Here is an 18,217-nt window from a genome sequence, read left to right as displayed (position 1 = left end):
AATACTTATCATTTTAGATTTCCAATGCATATGTTTGACAAAAATACCAATTTTATTTCAATTATTTTAATGATTTGACCAATAAAAAAATTAGAAAATATATTAAAGAAAGAATATAATAGAACATTGATTTAGTTTCTTAATTTGGGTACAAAGCTCTAGAACGAGAAGTAAAAAAAACCGGAGAGAATATTAAATAGTCATATTAGAGGTAATATTGTTGGCCAAAAAAAAAAGGGGAAAAGGCAAACTCGTCCCTAATCTTATATACATACCTTCACCATTAATAGAAGTAGAACCATTCATTCATTATTCACTCTCAAATCTCAAGCTCATTGGAGTCTTGTGGGTTGCCATTTTTAGGTCTCTATAAATTCAAATGTTCTGTTCAATTCAATGCCTTGCCAGACATCTGTTCCCTTTGCATGTAAGAGAGATAAAGAAAGCGACAAAAGCCATAAAGAAAGGTACGACTCTTTGAAAGAGAGAAAGATAAGGTTTTCTCTTATCTTCTCATCAGATCTTTGTTTCTTTACTCTCTTTCTTTTTCTTTTCTTTTATGCTTTTTTGGTTATGTTTTTATCCTCGATTTAGAAATTATAAAAAAAAACCCTAGATTTGATCTTCCAAAGGGTTATCTTAACTGGAATCTCTCTTCTCTTATCATATATATATGTATAATCTTTATCTCTCTTGGTTCTTTGCTTCTCTTGTTATAAAACTCAGATCTGACACCAGATATCTCACTCTTGTTCCTTGTTTCATCTTGTAGATCTCTGAAGTTGGATGGATTGTGTGAGTGAATGAGGTTGGGACAAGAGAAAAGCAAAGAAACTGACAGAAGAGAGTGAGCACACAAAGGCAATTTGCATATCATTGCATTTGCTTCTCTTGCGTGCTCACTGCTCTTTCTGTCAGATTCCGGTGCTGATCTCTTTGGCCTGTCCTTGTTCTCTTTGTCTCAATCTCTCTCTCACATATACAATCTCTCTTTCTCTTTCTTGTTCATCTCCAAAATAAGGTAAGAAGATACGATCTAAACGATGGTTTGTTCTTGTGTATAGATGTTGGTTCGATCTGCTTGCATGCTCGAGGAGACCTTTAGCCTTTAAAACATTCATTATGTTTTAGGAGATGGGTATTATCGAAAAAGCTTAATCTATGAGTTAACGCGTGGTTTAGTTAGATTAGCATGGTAACCTAGTTTTTTAATAGGATGGTCCTTAATTTTTTCTCGATTTATGTATATATTATATCGTTTCTTTTTCCTCTCTGTCTCTCGAGGCGTTTTAATCCCTAGTAGTTCCCTTTGTATATATACTGTTATATATATATATATATATGTCATTTGATTCATGCGATCATATCATCTAATTTTGCGTGTTTCATGATATTTGCATTATAAGAATGAGTCGTTACTTTATTTGTTATTTAAATGGTTGGCTCGTACATTTTTATTCCATGAGGTACATGATTAGCTTATTATTTAACAAAAAAAAGTTATATGTTAGTATATAATTAGTTGTACTTAACATCTATATATATAAATAATATATTTAATTCCATGTTAAATTTGTTTACATGAATATTGTGAGAATATTCTTTTTAAGGGTTTGGTTTGTTAGATTAATTTGAGAACATGTTCCTATGCAACTGCTTCAGAAAAAAAAAAAAACACGCATTTTGTATGCAAACTAATACAACCTATAATGTATGAATTTGTTGTATTAGTGCCACATGTTGATGTGTCATGTCTTTCCGCTTTTGTACTGTTAATGCTGTTGAATGTTTTAGGTGTTTGTCGAGAAAATATCAACACTAGAATTAACTTGTTGTCCTACTGTTTACACCTTTCATTTTTCTTGGGTAAGTGAGTCGTTGGACTGAAATCACGATGATTATGTGTTCAAATGTGTATGTATATATATCTTGCAGGAATAAATATATGTATCTCTTTGCAGTTGGTTATGATTGCATCTTTCTCACATCATCTCTAGGCTCCAGCTTTAATTGAAGTCCGTATTGATATTTGTGAAGCGATTGGGAAATTTAGAAGACAGTGGACTTTGTGTTTCTGTTTGATCATATGCTAACGCAAACGTGAAAAAAATAAGAAAATTAAGAGCCGAGGCCTAGTTCATTGAAAAATTAAACCATGTTTAGAAATAGAATTCGATGAAAGAAAAGAGACTAATTAAAGCATTCTTCTTTATCACCAAGTGTCCAAGTTTCATCAACAAAACTTCTTTTTCTTACAAGTCTTCCATTTTCATCCAATATATTCATTACGAGAGTCAATTGGTTTTCTTTTATGTAGCTGTAGGTCATACAATTTTAAGATCCATGTACTCAACAGTCGGATATTTTCTTGACATGTTGAGTTTAATCAACAACACCAATTATATATTATTTTAATTTATCTAGTTCAAGACATTTTCAACTCCATTTAAAGTTCTTCTTAGCTTAATTAACGGTTGTTCAAAAAAAAAAAAGCTTAATTAACTTTCTCTAATTATATTATATGGATTGATCCGTATTTTGGCAGAATACATATAGATACACTCGAACAACATTTTTAGGTTTTCATTCATCGGGACAAAGCTAGGTAATTGAAGTTAATCTTTAGATTTTTTTTTGAAGTAGAAACACCTAAACATTTGGTCAAAAAATTCTACGTAATGCAATATTTAAACCATATGTGCTGCAAATGATGGCTTATTAAATTTAGCTGAATTTGGCAAATCATTTCACTCTCATTACGGTATACTCCAATCAACTATATATACTGTTTACTAGACTTGGACAGATTAATGATGTCCTACAAAATTCATGGCATGGTCGGGTTTCGGTAGCTAGTTTCGACGACCTAGTGATCCACAAAATACGAACAAATCCATGCAGTCCCATATGTATCTAGCAATTAGCCATAAAACAGTGCAATAGGCGGTTGTGAACTTACCTTGTCACCCTTCGTTTTCAGTACATATTTTGTTATAGTATGAACTTGCGTAAGAACAAACAAATTTGGCGTTAATCGTGAGTCCAAAATCATGACACATATCACAAAGTTCCTTGGATTTGTTATGTATGTTCGTTAACAATGAGTACTTATATCTTAATTAGCCGTATATAAACTCCCGAGTCCGATCCATTCATATTTGTATTTAATTTAATTATATTGATGGAAACGAATCATTGGTTCTTGTTAGCACATAACATCAAGTGTGACGACTGGTGGAACTGATATTTTTTTTTCCTCTTCTTTATAATCTTGTTACCACAAGTGAGAAAAGAGTCACCTAGGAACGAAGAATGTGTGTAGGCATATTATGGAAACCTTTTCTAACCAAGAGTGTTTCAGCAAAAAACATACTTTCATATTTAATAAACGACGGCTAGATGCAGAAAGCTTACCGAATGTAGTAGGTGAAGGCAGGACCGACCCTGAACCCAGCAAAATAAAATATGAGCTTAAGTAGAACTGCCAAAAATATCATATATTTCAATAAATGAAACAGACACCAGTTATGTATATATATAACTAAAAAAAATCTTAAGTTAGATAAAATTTTCAAATTTATTTATATATTTAAAATTTATTTAGAATTCTTCCAAAATTTACTTGGGTTCCGAAATTATAAAATCTTTCCGTGAAAGAGTTATGATAAGTGATGGTACCCGAATGTTTTGGAAAGAGAATATGAAACTTCTGAAACTCCGAGAGATATTTGAAATATTACAAAATGATATAAATAATTCCTAAAGTAGAAACTCTAGAAATGGAATAAAATATTTTGTTTAAGAAGATGTGAAACTAACGAGACAACTAAAGAGGGTATATTATGAAGAGCTAAATTTTAGAAGAAAATAAAAAAGCTCATGGATAAAGAAAGGTAAAAAATTTAGTTTTGGTGAAGCGTGTAATAGGTTTTAATAATATTTTTTGGAGTAAAAATATCAGTTGAAAAAATAAATTTTAGGTTGTTCTCTATTTTATTTACCAATCAATTTGAAAATTTGAAAATAATATCAGCGAAAGAAACAGGAGTTGAATTTCCTGAAAACAGTTAAGTGAAACTAACTACTCTAATTTTTTTTTCTTACTATTTGCTGCTCATTTAATTTCACTTACTCTATTCTTCCTCCAATCACACATGCATTCTTTTAAATATGACTGTAAATTGGATTGAATTTGAGGATTAAACATGCAGAGTTTTCTCTATTTCTAATAAGTCATTCAGGATTTTTGGCCAATTTATTTGTCTTTTTTTTTAATATGAAAATGCACTCGAGTTAAAGAAAATCATTCATATAAATAAATGATAGAAACAATTGGGAAAATTGAGTTTTTTTTTGTAGCTTTGTGTTGGAAAAATATGAAGCATCTATCAACGCAAGATGCAAAAAAGGAAGATTTGGTAGCTACTATTACTATTGTATGAGAGATTATCACTTTCCGATACGATCTTCCAAAGTAGGAAAAATATGGGAGAAAAGAAAAGTCAAAAAATTGTTTAAAAATTATTAAGGGCCAAGTAGAAAAGGTCACATCTTGCCTTACCAAAAAAAGACAGTTCATCGAAATTTTATCGGGACAAGTTACTATTTTTAATTAATGCGTATCCACATCAAAACATGCGTAGCATTAACGGTTATTCCACGTCAATTTCATGTCGTCCACAATACAAGAGGATAGGGGGGATTTACTCTTCTTATTTATAGTATATATCAATATCAATAACTCTATTCTGAAAACTCTTCACAACTTATTATATGGTCAGAAATATGCAAGAACACTATTATAACTAGTTGAAGAGGACTTTTATTCTGGACATAGTTAAAAAAAAAATACTTTTAATTGAAAACTGTATGAATCAGTGTCATAGCTTGTAATGGTCACTATGCATTTTAACTGAAAGCCCTTTATCAAGAAAAAAAAATTAATATATTTGATGTCAGAAATAATAATTTAATATTTTTAGAATGTCTTATATATAATTTTAAAAGAACAAATTTCACCAGCTTAAAACTTATAAAAAGAGGCATTCAATTCTTTTTTTGGATATATGTTCTAATAATTTATGCAAATCCTAATGCTAAAAAATTCCTAACCAATTTTTATATTATATTTAGAGTGATTTGTCCTCTTATTCTTTTACTAGATTAGGACCGTGCTAGAGCACGAGTTTAAATTCTTTCTATTTATATTGTAATTTTTATATAAAATATAATTTATGTGATTGTTTTTTAAGTTGTAGTAAATAACTGAATAAAACATTATGCAATCAAATTATATGCTAAATATGATGGACCCGTTGCTAGAGCACATATTGAAATTTCGTCTGTTTATTTTGTAATTTTTATTTAAATCACTATATATGTGATTGTTTTATTTGTTTTAAAAGTTTTTTTTTATGAAACACTATGCCATTAAATCATATGTTGAATATGACTTATGGAAAGAACGTATATTTTGTATTGATTTTGACCCGCCGTACATCGCGAATTAAGTTATTTGATAAAAAAAAAATTGTTTGTTAATTTTCTTTGAATTGCTTACTGTTTAAAATTATATATATTGTATTTTGATTGTTAATTCTATGACTTAACCCACAGTATACCGCAAATAACTTTTTGTTACAATATTAATTTAATCAACTTAATTAGATATATCGATTAATTTAATATTCATATTATTAACAAAATAATGAAATGATATTTTACCCGTGGAGCACCTAATTAATGAAATTTCAAATTTATATTAGTATATATTCAAACACATCATATCATATAACCCTTCTTGTAATATTTTAATTTGTAGTACCCCATGAATTGTAATGTACTAATGTGTATAAACATAATAATCATCATTATAAGTATGATAAAATTAAAAGACATGAACCGAAAGATGATACCTTATCAAAAGGTAACGATAGATTATTGATATGTTTATTTTGTAGTATAATTGGAAATCACTCTTAATCCGCGGAAGAGTAATTATTTTTTTAGATTTGTTTGCCTATATATATGGTTAATTAAATATTCTTTAGAGATTTTATCTTATTCTTTCTAATATCCTGTCTTAGAGGATTTTAAATCGAGATTAACTAATTGTTATAACTCATATAACCTATATAACCTATCAAATAATCAAATAATTAATTTTATAATCTATATTATATAGTTTACAAACGAAAGTTGTGTACATCTATTTTATTATATAGGGGATATTTGCATCTTCCTAATTAGAAACGGCCATTCACTCTTTAGTATTTCTTTGACATGCTTTACTTTGGTAATAACTTAATATCTACTTTGATCATACTAGTCTTTAGAGCATCTCCAATGCATCTCTATTTTTTTCTCTATAAATAGAAAAAAATATAGCAATCTATTTTAGAGGCAAATTTGCTTCAACTCACCTCTATTTTCATCTCTAAAAATAGAGTTCCTCTAGATATAGAGGAAAAAATAGCAATCTCTATTTTAGAGATGAGAATAGAAGTGGATTGAAGCAAAAATGCCTCTATTATATAATTTCTCTGTTATAGAGAAAGAAAATAGGGAAAACCATTGGAGATGGTCTTAACCATTTTTTTACTCTTTTAACCATTCAATACAACGAGCAAAAAGCCGATCGAGTAAGAATTGAATTCAATTTCCGGATTTAGTTTCGCTTCGCTTCTTTTGGCTTCGGTCATGTTTTATTGTGCTGGCAGAGCTTATGCACATCACTTTGTTCAGATAAGGACAGAACATTTCTTCACAGTTCACTTAGTCGTCGCATATCAAACAAAGTAGATACATTTATAAATAAAATCATTTCTGCTTATAAATATAACCAGTCACAAATTTTCTTACATAAGTATTCTCACATATACTTGTAAGTATAATATAACAAAGTCTCAGAGACAATGGAGGAATCAAACCGTACTGTCTTGTTCGACAAGTACGAGATCGGAAGACTACTCGGCACCGGTAACTTCGCCAAAGTCTATCACGGAAACAGAGATCTCCACCGGCGATGACGTGGCGATCAAGGTCATCAAAAAAGACCGGGCATTCAAACGTCGTGGCATGATGGAGCAAATCGAACGTGAGATCTCCGTCATGCGTCTCCTCCGTCATCCCAACGTTGTCGAGCTCCGTGAAGTGATGGCTACAAAGAAGAAGATCTTCTTCGTTATGGAGTACGTCAACGGAGGTGAGCTTTTCGAGATGATCGATAGAGACGGGAAACTCCCGGAGGATCTAGCCAGAAAGTATTTCCAACAACTGATATCCGCGGTGGATTTTTGCCACAGCCGCGGTGTTTTCCACCGCGATATCAAGCCGGAGAATCTGTTGCTTGACGGAGAAGGCGATCTCAAGGTTTCGGATTTCGGACTTTCGGCTTTGATGATGCCGGAAGGGCTAGGTGGAAGACGTAGCAGCAGCGACGACCTTTTACATACGCGGTGCGGGACGCCGGCTTATGTTGCGCCGGAGGTTTTACGGAATAAAGGATACGACGGAGCTATGGCGGATATTTGGTCGTGCGGGATTGTTTTGTATGCACTCCTTGCTGGCTTCTTGCCGTTTATCGACGAAAACGTCATGACATTGTACACGTAAGTATGCCATGATCGGGTTTTGGGTTAACCAATCCTCACCATTTATTTATTTTATTCATTTTAAAAAGACAAATGAGAACTAAAAACCAAGGCTGTCCACTTTGACTTGGATTTCCAGATTCTTCTCAATTAAAAAAAATAAATATATTTTGTTTTGATTAGGTCAATTATTTGAATAGGACAATTTAACTTATTCCAATACCAATAGATACAAAAAATGGGTATATGATATATTCTTTAAAAGTTTGCACACACATACACTGATACACATACAAAAAAAAAATATAGTAGTATTTACATTATTTGTTCGAGTAATAGTAACTAAAAAGATAAATTTCGGGTATATTAATTGTTTTTTTTTTTTTTTTTTTTTTTTTTTTGACGAAGGTATATTAATTGGTTATGTTATCCAAATTTCATGTCCAATAGTGACAGTATTGTTGAACCGGAATGTGAACCAATCAAAATCAAAGTATTGTTTCTTGTTTGATTTGAATCTTTTGGCGCAATCTGTAATAAAAACAGGAAGATCTTCAAGGCTGAATGCGAGTTCCCACCGTGGTTTTCCTCAGAATCTAAGGAACTAATCTCAAGATTGCTTGTACCGGATCCTGAACAACGCATTTCAATGTCGGAGATCAAAATGATTCCATGGTTCCGAAAGAATTTTACACCACCGGTAGCCTTTTCAATCGACGAAACAATCCCGTCTCCACCGGAGCCACCAGCAAAGAAAAAGAAGAAAGACAAGTACGAAGAGGAGGAAGACGACGGAGTTTCTCCAAGATCTTTCAACGCTTTCCCAATTCATCACTTCAATGTCTTCAGGTTTCGACCTCTCCAACCTATTCGAGATAAAAAGGAAGCCAAAGCGGATGTTCACATCCAAGTACCCCCGCGATATCCGTGAAGGAGAGGCTGGAGAAGGCGGCTCGTGAGATGAACATGAGGGGTGAAACATGTCAAAGACTGCAAGATGAAGCTACAAAGGAGAACAGAAGGCCGTAAAGGGAGGCTCTCCGTGACGGCGGAAGTTTTCGAAGTTGCTCCTGAAGTCTCTGTCGTCGAGTTCTGCAAATCCTCCGGGGACACTTTGGAGTACTACCCTCTTCTGTGAGGATGACGTTAGGCCAGCTCTTAAAGACATTGTCTGGTCTTGGCAAGGTGATGATGATGAAGATGAGGTTACCACTAATGATAACTGAATAATTAAATAATTCTTCATGAGCTGTAATATTTTTGATTTTTGGCATGGGATGTGCGAGAGCGAGACTGTCTTATTGTGAAATTGCATATATATATATATATATATTATATATATATATATATATATCTATAAAAACTTTTATAATTAACAATATAATAATATTTTTTTTTATTTTTATAAGATGGAGAACCAGAAATCAACCAAAAAATTTAAAAATCAACAATCGCGATAATTAATAAAGATTATGTAAATCATAAAAATCGAGAAGAATTTAAATATTATAGTTTAAAAAGTTTACTTTTATCTCTAAATATATTAGTTATATTTATTTTTATTTTTATCTTAATCTTAGTTTATGACTTTATACCATTATTCCTATCTCTATATAATGTATAGTTCAAATAATTAACATATATTATCATCTATAGACCTCTGACATGTCGAGTTGGTGTGAATTACTAATTTGAAAATCAAATTTTATATAATAAAAAATATAGATTACCGCTATAAAAACATTATTAAGGGATTAGTACAACTTGGAATGTAAGAAGGTATAATAATACAAGCAATAACCGGACACTCTATGTCACAGTTTCCAGTTATTTTTACCATCAGTCCTCTATATGCTCTCTCATAATCTCATTTGCAATGTGTTTAAGCGGCAAGCAACTTCTGGATGTCTTTCTGTAAAACAGCCGAAAATTTGGTTACAAACCTTGAACCAAACCACCGCTATGAACCGAAATACGAAGTATATATCCCTTAACCGTACCTCGATTTGGAAAGGGGATGTAGTGGGAGGGTACCTCTCAACTACCTTTCCCTTTTTATCAATTAAGAACTTCTCAAAGTTCCATTTAATGAGACCACCTAAGAATCCTCCTGCGTTTGATTTCATGAATTCGTAGATGGGCGCTGTGCTCGGTCCATTCACGTCAACCTGTAGAATCTCAAAACTTTATTCTGATCTGCAACCAACCAGAAGAGAAGAGTGAATGTTTTTAGAGATAATCTTTACCTTATCAAATATAGGGAACTCTGCTTTAAACCGGGTGCAAGCGAATTGTTTGATCTCGGGATTTGACCCAGGCTCTTGGCCACCAAACTGATTGCAGGGAAAAGCTAGAATCTCAAATCCTGTAATCAGAACAACAGGAAAGGTTTGTGATGTGCTAGTTGGCTATGATGCCCTTGCTAAATGCATAAAGACAAGATTCGTAATCTAAATGAGTTTTAGAATTCTTTTTAGTTATAAAGAGCTGATGGATTGAGATTATCCATCAACCCAACAAAGATACTGAATTGACTTGCAGTTCAAAAGTTGCAGAACAATTCAAATTCAATTATATTAAGTTGAACTGCGAACTAGTAACACTGGCAGTAGCAAGAATAGGACCGGAACATATTGATTGACACAAAGAATGATAGGATAGATACAAGGATCTATAGAATTAGAGGTCACCTTGGCTCTTGTATTTCTCATACAGATGTGATAGCTCTGAGTAATTTGATGATGTGAGACCACTGGTTTGTTCATGGAAACACACACAAATCTTTAACATCAGAAACCTCTACATGAACTATGAGCAGAAGAAATCGCAACCAAGAGGATGGAGAAAGGATAAAAAAGTTACCATCTTGAAGCGACATTGACGATCAACATAACTTTCCCCTTTCAAAGCAACATCATTCCCATCAATGTCCTGCCTCCAAAATACAGTATGAATCCGTAAATATGAAATACTTAGAGGCGTTGATACAAATTTGAAGATTCCCCCCATTTATAGTAAAGAGGCAGACATCACACAACCCTAAAGAAAGAGTAAAAGAAGCAAAACCTTAACGGTGAAATCGTGAACGGTCTTCTCAGCAGCAGCTCTAGCTTGAACACTGAAAGGACGAGACTTGAAGAGGAACCCAGGATTAATCGGGGATTTTAGAGAAAACCCATTACTCAGATTCGCGAAATTGGATACTCCGGTGGAGAATTTGAAGGAAGGGATGACAAAGGTTGAAGATGAATTGGGTCTCAAACTGTTGAAGACTGTAGAGAATGGTGCGTAAGAAGAAGAAGCAGTCATAGAAACCATTTTGGTTACCGGAGACGAGTTTACTTTTTGTTTCCTTTCGACCACTCTCAGAGCTGTTCAGCGAGAGAGAGACTCCAGAGCCTTTTATAATAGTGCCAAAAACATTAAAAGATAAAAACAGAATTTTGAGCCATACTTTAAACCTTAATACTTCTTAATAATTTATTTTGTTATTATGTTATTTATAAAGGTTTGTAATTAAAAATTCAGTTTGTTAATATTTTAAAAAATGTTTATTGTATATAATGAATAAAATTGTTTAAACCTTTGTCAATTAAACACAATCTTTGTTATAGTTGTAAAATAAGTAAAAATATATAATTAACATGTAAAAAGAACAACTAAATATAACTAATGAAGGTTCTGAAAAACCTCTTAAAAAACAACATTCATTGTTGTAATAAGTACCTTCAAGTATTAAATATATTCAAATCTCTTCTTAGTTTTATTTTCCTAAAAAACGGTGGCTAAAAGGAAAATAGAAATTTTTTAAATAGATAAGATAATATATCTAAATATTTTATTTTATTTATTTATTAAATTTTAAAATCTATGCCGGAACTGTTATATATTTTATTACATTTGATTTTTAATAAAAACTTTAATCCGTGCTCGCAAGATGTTTTGATAAAATTTGTAGCTGTTATTTTTTTTTAAAGTACAAATTAGTTTTGATTCTAATAGATTTTATTTTTACTTTTCTACAATTTATTTTATTTTATGTGTCCTCAATTTTCATTTTTTAATTAATTATATTTAATTAATTAATTAATCTTAATTAATTAATTAATTAATCTTAATTAAATTTTTCTAATGATAATTGAATGTAATTTGTTACACATTTTAAGGTTAGTTTCATATTTGTACTTCTCAATTAATATAGTATGATTTATTTGGAATGAGAACCGAAAAACTGGACCCATATTTGGTGTTCTGATATTTTCGTTCCTGTTTGCACAAAAAAAATATATATATTTTTGTTCCAAACCCAAAATTTAAATGGAATTTGTTTTTCTTCATTTCCTTTCTCTTATATTTTAAATGGAATTTGTTTTTGTTCAGCTCCTTTCTCTTATCCTTAATTCCTTATCCTAATAATCTGACTTTGGTTTCTATTCTAAAATATGTCGTACTCAAATGAATAGTTCTAATCTTACCGGTGACAATGCCTATCCATTGTGTTTTTATTTTTATTTTTTATTGTAATACTTATTAGCAATGCTGGGCCACAAAAACAAATAGATAAGATGCGACAGCCAAATTTGGTTTTTATTCTAGCGAGTGATCAAAATTTGGGGTTTTTTTTTATTATTATTATTATTAACTTTTTGTTTACTGTTATTGTTCGAGTAATTAAGATACCGTTATAAACACAATAGCAAAGTTGTTGATATGTTGCAAACATATTTCGGTATTCGGTTTATTAGATTCATTTATATTGTTGGATATTTATCAAACCAAATGACATAACAATAAACTTAAACACCGGTAGCATCTTGGAAAAACCTTTTGTTGATATTTCTACTCTAGATTTTGGAGTGTTCTATGTTATAACTTTTGATAAACCCGCCATCAGATCTAGGAATAAAAGGACGACCACAAGTTGGATTACACATGGAAATGAACATAATTGAGAAGTGATGGGAAATAGCTAGAAAGAATGGTGATGGAAAGGAAAAATTGATATATATATTTTGTGATATCCGTTTGTGTAGAGTTTAAAAGAATTGATTTGATTTACTTAACTATTCGGTTAACAGTCCTCAAAAAACTCCATACTTAAGCATGTTTGAGCTGGGGAAATTTTAGGATGGATGACTTTCCGGAAAGTGATTGTTTAAACTATGCGAGTGAAGACAAACGCATGAAAATATTATGTAATGATTTGTAGAGTCGATAAACAAGTCATTAAAAGCTCGCGAACTTAGAAAACCGACTGTCCGATATGGATGGACCCACATGTTAAGAGTGGACATAAGACCCTTCATACGAAGATGGAAGTATTACTATCGCCCATGGAGGTTATCCTCATGAGAAAAATAGATTGTCAAAATTTTGAATCTGATTGTATAGAGCTAGTTGCAATGATGCAAAATCATGAAAAATGATCAACGTTCTCTAACCTCCTAGATGAGTTTCACCTGCTCTATACCTCCTTTCTTCTTTTCTTATTATCTTAGATTTCTCGCTCATGTAATTTGCAAGATGAGGTTGCAAAAAAAAAAAAAAAAGTAATTTGCAAGTTGATTGTTTGGATCGTTCAATCAGATCGCTTGTTCTTATTGTCACTTTTGAAAACTTTTTTCCTTCTGCTTAGACAACCAGATCTGATTGGAATTTTATTTTAATTAATCTGTGGTTGATTAAAAAAAATATATAATAGAGAGAATCTAAACCTAAGACAGACTTCTAAAAAAATAATTTAAAATACTATAATTGTATCAAATAATGTTATTTTAGGAAGTGTGGAACCAGTGATATATTTGTCTATAAAACTTATTTGAGTATTATTTAAAAATATTTCTCTTTTGTTAAATGCCATGTAAAAAAGTGGGATATGTTCATTTGTGTGTGCAATTTTCCCTACCATACAAGAAAATATTTTCTTGGTCTAATATTCTTTTTCTTTTGAAGAAAATATAATATTTATGTTTTAATATTTAAAATATACATAGCCAGCCACAAAAACGGTTTTTATATGAAAGTTATGAAGATGACAATTTACATGGAGGAAATCCACAATTAGTTAAATTCTTCATTAATATGGTAATCACAAATGTATTCTTGAAGCTGTGATGATGAATCAAATAACAGCTGTAAAGATTACACATCTCAAGTTTTTAGTTTAAGTAGTTATTGTAACAAGAAAAAAAGGTGTGAAAAAAAGTGAAGACCTTTAAATTGTTTTCTCGGACCAATAAAAGAAGACACTTTTTTTTTTTTTCGCTTATCTTTTTTTTTTTTATTGTCCTTATGGATTGAATGAATTGTACATCTGATCTCAAGTAAAATTTTCTAGTGGTTGGTTCTGTTCCTTTTTCTCGTCCCGATCGAGTTTTATTCTCCTAAAACTCCAGAATTCGGGTCTTGAAGATCTCTCAAAAGGCTCTTCCTTTTTCATATTTCTTCTATCCAGAGATGTAAGTTGCTACTAACTATCTGAATCTTTTTTTTCTTATCGATCCAGATAGTCAAATATTCGCATCTGGGTCAAATCGATTCAAACCCTTGTTTTAAACCGATTCTGAATCATGTTCAAAGTTTATGAGAATTGATTGGTTCAAGCTAGCTCCTTTCTTTGATTTTGATTGCTGAGTAGTGTTCCTTTTTTTTTTTTGAGTTGATTAAGTCCATTGTGAATCTTGTGCACGTTTATGAGGAAGAGATTAGATTTGTGTAGGATTCTGATTGGGTCAAGCTAGGTTCTTTCTTGATTCTGTTTTGTTGAGTAGTTCGATAGGTCAACTCTAAATCTTGTACAAGTCAATGAGCTAGAAAACGGATTGTACAAGATTCTGAATTGTTCAAGCTACCTTTTTTTTTTTTTTATATATATTTTCTGGGTTTTGGATTGTAGAGACAAGAGTGATGTTGTTGTTTTTTTTTTTTTTTGGCAGAAAGTGATGGGCACATACCTAAGTTCTCCGAAAACTGATAAGTTATCAGAAGATGGTGAGAATGATAAGCTCGGATATGGTTTAACGTCTATGCAAGGTTGGCGTGCTACCATGGAAGATGCGGTGAGTCAAACTATTTGCTTCTTGTTGAACTTATGAAACATCTTAAAGTTGAAACCTTGGATCTGTGTACCTGACTCTCTTGATTGTAACTGGTTTGATTTGACTAGCATGCTGCAATTCTTGATTTGGATGATAAGACATCTTTCTTCGGTGTGTACGATGGCCATGGAGGTTAGCAAATACTGTCTATTACTTCTAAATCATAATCTAGTTCTGTTGAATTTAGTTTGAGATTCTTTTTAAGCTAGAATTTGGAAGCTAAATGGAATGAAAGATTTATCAAAGTACTTAGGGAAAGGAAGTTGTTCTTGTGATTCTTGACCATGGCAAAGACTTAGAAACTGTTGCTTATATTTGTATAGTATATACTTTTTGGTACATTTTTCGATGTTTCATCCTTTACTTTCGTTTTTATTATGAAACTTAAAGTAATTTCTATGAAATGTTGTAGGTAAAGTTGTTGCAAAGTTCTGTGCCAAGTATCTACACCAGCAGGTTATCAGTAATGAAGCATATAAATCTGGAGACGTAGAGACATCTCTTCGAAGAGCATTTTTTAGGTTTTACTTCCTCTTTGACATTGTTGTATATTAATTTACTTTTACAAACATAAGAGTGTTCCTCTAAAAATTGTGCATTGTGAATATTGTAGAATGGATGACATGATGCAAGGACAAAGAGGTTGGCGAGAGTTAGCTGTACTCGGTGACAAGATGAATAAATTTAGTGGCATGATAGAAGGATTTATATGGTCACCAAGAAGCGGTGACAACAATAACCAGCTCGATAGTTGGCCTCTTGAGGATGTAAATATTTTCATAAACTTGCTTCTCACGTATTCTCCTGTATTCTCTACATGATTGAGTTGGGACCTCTAAAGCACCCATGCCTTTGTTCTTTATCCAGGGTCCTCATTCTGATTTCACGGGACCAAATTCTGGGTGCACAGCATGTGTAGCTCTTATTAAAGATAAGAAGCTCTTTGTTGCGAATGCTGGTGACTCACGTTGTGTGATATCAAGGAAGGCTCAGGCTTACAATCTTTCAAAAGATCACAAGCCTGATCTTGAAGTTGAAAAAGAAAGGATATTGAAAGCTGGTGGCTTCATTCACGCTGGTCGAATCAATGGAAGCTTGAATCTGACAAGAGCCATTGGTAAGCTTTTTTTCTTTCTCTGCCACTTTCATTACCTGGAGATTTCTGTTTTTACATGTAATCTTAACCGAAGAATCGTTTCTTCTTCTTTACAGGTGACATGGAATTCAAGCAGAATAAGTTTTTACCATCTGAAAAGCAAATGGTTACTGCTGATCCAGATGTAAACACTGTAAGAATCTAACTTTTTAGTATTTACCGCTTGGTTTTGTTTTTTTTTAAGCTGACTTGTTATTGTATCCTCTCATCAGATTGACCTATGTGATGATGATGAATTTCTTGTTGTTGCATGCGATGGAATATGGTAAAAATAATGTCACTAATTGTTTCATTTTCCACATATTTATTTAAGTTAGTTGCTTGATGATAATTTGAATCCATCTTATCTTCTTCAGGGATTGTATGACTAGCCAGGAACTAGTGGACTTTATCCATGAACAGTTAAAATCTGTAAGCTAACCCCTTTCCTTCTTCTACCCTCTCTCTATTACAGTTTTTGCTCCTGTCTTGGTTTGTAACATTGGTTAAACCTTTCAGGAAACAAAACTTTCCACGGTATGCGAAAAAGTTGCTGATAGATGTTTGGCTCCAGACACTGCGAGTGGTGAAGGTTGTGATAATATGACCATCATCTTGGTTCAATTCAAGAAGCCTATCCCAACCGAGACGGAACCAGAAGAACCCAAACCAGAACCAAACCAGGATGAGCCGAGCTCGTCAACCTAGATATCTTTAAAGAGCCAAGAGGAAGAAGATTTGTGAAAGTCTCTTTTATCATTGACTTTTGGGTTCAACATTGTAAATCCTTTTGAGTGGCTTAGATTCGAGAAGCTGGCGTTTTTTGGGATTTCAGTTTTTAACTCTCATTTAACAGCTTCTGGTATGTCACACAGACATCTTGTTTCATCGGTTCATGTAATCAAAAATGACTTTGTATAGCTTTCTTGTGGGTGTCATAGTTTCAAATTCACATGGACTTTTCTTCTATAGTCTCTCATAAAAAGTTAGAAAATGTTACACATAATGCAATCTTGATTTTATCTTTTGAGAAATAGTTTTTTTTTCACCAATATATAGTTTTTCTTTGCTTTCCTTTTTAATATTTTTCTGGCAATCTTTTTTATAATTTTCTGACAATCTTTTTTTTTAAAAGGCTGACAATGTTGAGGAGTTATAATAAATTAAATTTATAATAAAATAGTAGCGATGAGCCAAGTACAACGATCACTTAGCTAACACAACATGTAATCATAACAAAAGAAACTATAAGAAAAAGGCTTTTCGAAACCAAAAGCTCATCTTAAAAAGCAAACCCCATACCTCATGGTTCCAAATTAGAACCAAGCCCATAGACCAAGAACAAGACCTAACCCAACATAACCGCCACCAAGCCTAACTGAGCCACTTGTAGGAGCTGGAGCCAAAGCTGGGCCATCTTCAAACTCAACCGGAGAAGGAGCAGGAGAGATGACACTGTGACGAGGACTGATCACGACGAGGCTCAGCTTCTGACCTTTCTCACAGTGACCATTAGCTCCACTAATGAAGTAAAACGGACCAGACCTGTCCAATTTCACCTTGGTCTCTCCGTCGGTGTAGTTAGCCAAAGGGTTCGTGGTGTTGCAGCTGTTGTAAGCTTCTTTAGTTACTTCCAAAACCGAGTCTTTACCAGCTTCGTACCGGAAAACTGAAAGAAAAAACACAAGTGATTATGTCAGAAACAGAGCAGCTTAGTTAGAAAACAGAGTATTTTATGAAAACTCAAAAGTTGGGGAGGGGAAATTACCGATAAAGTCGCCGACTTTGAAGCGAGCTTTTTGAGCCCACTCGGTGAAGGAGTAAGAAGAGGAAGGAGGGATCTTCCAGTCACCGGATTTACCACCGACGGTGACTTCATTTGCAGCGGCGAGAGAGCATAAGAAGATGAAGGAGAAGATAGCTAGGGGAAGCGAAGATGAAGAAGAAGCCATAGAGTGAAAGATGGAAACAGAGTATTGAAAATGTTACTAAGAAGAAAAAAAAAGATGTACTTAGTTGTTTGGGGTTTTTAGTGGTTTTTTGGAGATTGTTAAAGTTTTGAGGAGGTTTCAGTGATGTTTTATAATGGTGCAAAATCGAAAACTAGCCGTTAGATTATTTACTTTTATTTTTCTTTTTTTTTTGTTACGAAAGAGAAGTTTTTGAAATGTAAAATGTTGTTACTGTAGCCGTTGGGAAGAGGTGTTGAGTGATGTAACCGTTAGAGAAATTTTGAAACGTGTAATTATGGATACTGACATGTGTCGTGTGTTGTCAGCCATGCTATTGCTATGAGTGTTTCTCGCTCTTTTAATTTTGACAAAATAATGAAATTAAAGTAAATAAATTTGAGAAAATAACAAACCAAAGTAAAAAGTGAAACCCAGTCATTT

General features: G+C 32.5%; 4 protein-coding genes and 1 long non-coding RNA gene across 7 annotated transcripts; 3 read left to right on the top strand and 2 right to left on the bottom strand.

Moving 5' to 3' along the window:
* Positions 1-327: 327 nt before the first annotated feature.
* On the top strand, positions 328-2,258 carry LOC104703037 (uncharacterized). 3 transcript variants are annotated; one of them, XR_015561288.1, is made up of 3 exons: positions 328-467; positions 773-1,021; positions 1,962-2,215. It is a non-coding gene; the product is annotated as an uncharacterized LOC104703037 (long non-coding RNA). The 3 variants fall into 3 exon arrangements; XR_015561286.1 differs by lacking the exon at positions 328-467 and adding an exon at positions 495-675 and having other exon boundaries at positions 1,936-2,215; XR_015561287.1 differs by lacking the exon at positions 328-467 and adding an exon at positions 527-675 and having other exon boundaries at positions 1,962-2,258.
* A 4,524-nt stretch (positions 2,259-6,782) lies between these two features.
* On the top strand, positions 6,783-8,893 carry LOC104703036 (CBL-interacting serine/threonine-protein kinase 16). Its single transcript, XM_010418964.3, is given in 7 exon segments — positions 6,783-7,007; positions 7,009-7,610; positions 8,139-8,415; positions 8,417-8,506; positions 8,508-8,564; positions 8,566-8,727; positions 8,729-8,893. Coding segments are annotated over 7 exon segments (1,371 nt in total). The 5' UTR covers positions 6,783-6,914; the 3' UTR covers positions 8,819-8,893.
* A 402-nt stretch (positions 8,894-9,295) lies between these two features.
* LOC104703035 (phospholipid hydroperoxide glutathione peroxidase 1, chloroplastic) lies at positions 9,296-11,037 on the bottom strand. Its single transcript, XM_010418963.3, has 6 exons — positions 10,659-11,037; positions 10,455-10,523; positions 10,283-10,344; positions 9,839-9,957; positions 9,593-9,760; positions 9,296-9,504 (listed from the first exon to the last, which is right to left on the bottom strand). The coding sequence occupies exons 2-6, from the start codon at positions 10,481-10,483 to the stop codon at positions 9,475-9,477; spliced, it is 408 nt and encodes a 135-aa protein (XP_010417265.2). The 5' UTR covers positions 10,484-10,523; positions 10,659-11,037; the 3' UTR covers positions 9,296-9,474.
* A 2,442-nt stretch (positions 11,038-13,479) lies between these two features.
* LOC104703034 (putative protein phosphatase 2C 21) lies at positions 13,480-16,744 on the top strand. The gene is made up of 10 exons (XM_087457320.1): positions 13,480-14,050; positions 14,528-14,650; positions 14,758-14,821; positions 15,102-15,210; positions 15,303-15,456; positions 15,557-15,806; positions 15,902-15,978; positions 16,058-16,110; positions 16,202-16,256; positions 16,344-16,744. Exons 2-10 carry the CDS (start codon positions 14,534-14,536, stop codon positions 16,530-16,532), a joined length of 1,068 nt encoding a protein of 355 aa, XP_087313446.1. The 5' UTR covers positions 13,480-14,050; positions 14,528-14,533; the 3' UTR covers positions 16,533-16,744.
* Positions 16,745-16,974: 230 nt separating this feature from the next.
* Positions 16,975-17,958, bottom strand: LOC104703033 (early nodulin-like protein 14). Its single transcript, XM_010418961.3, has 2 exons — positions 17,593-17,958; positions 16,975-17,493 (listed from the first exon to the last, which is right to left on the bottom strand). Exons 1-2 carry the CDS (start codon positions 17,774-17,776, stop codon positions 17,141-17,143), a joined length of 537 nt encoding a protein of 178 aa, XP_010417263.2. The 5' UTR covers positions 17,777-17,958; the 3' UTR covers positions 16,975-17,140.
* Positions 17,959-18,217: the final 259 nt, after the last annotated feature.

This window comes from Camelina sativa, chromosome 7 (assembly GCF_030686135.1).
Source record: "Camelina sativa cultivar CO46 ecotype springtype chromosome 7, ASM3068613v1".
In the NCBI taxonomy this organism is placed as follows: domain Eukaryota; kingdom Viridiplantae; phylum Streptophyta; class Magnoliopsida; order Brassicales; family Brassicaceae; genus Camelina; species Camelina sativa.
This window is presented reverse-complemented; position numbering and strand designations above follow the sequence as displayed.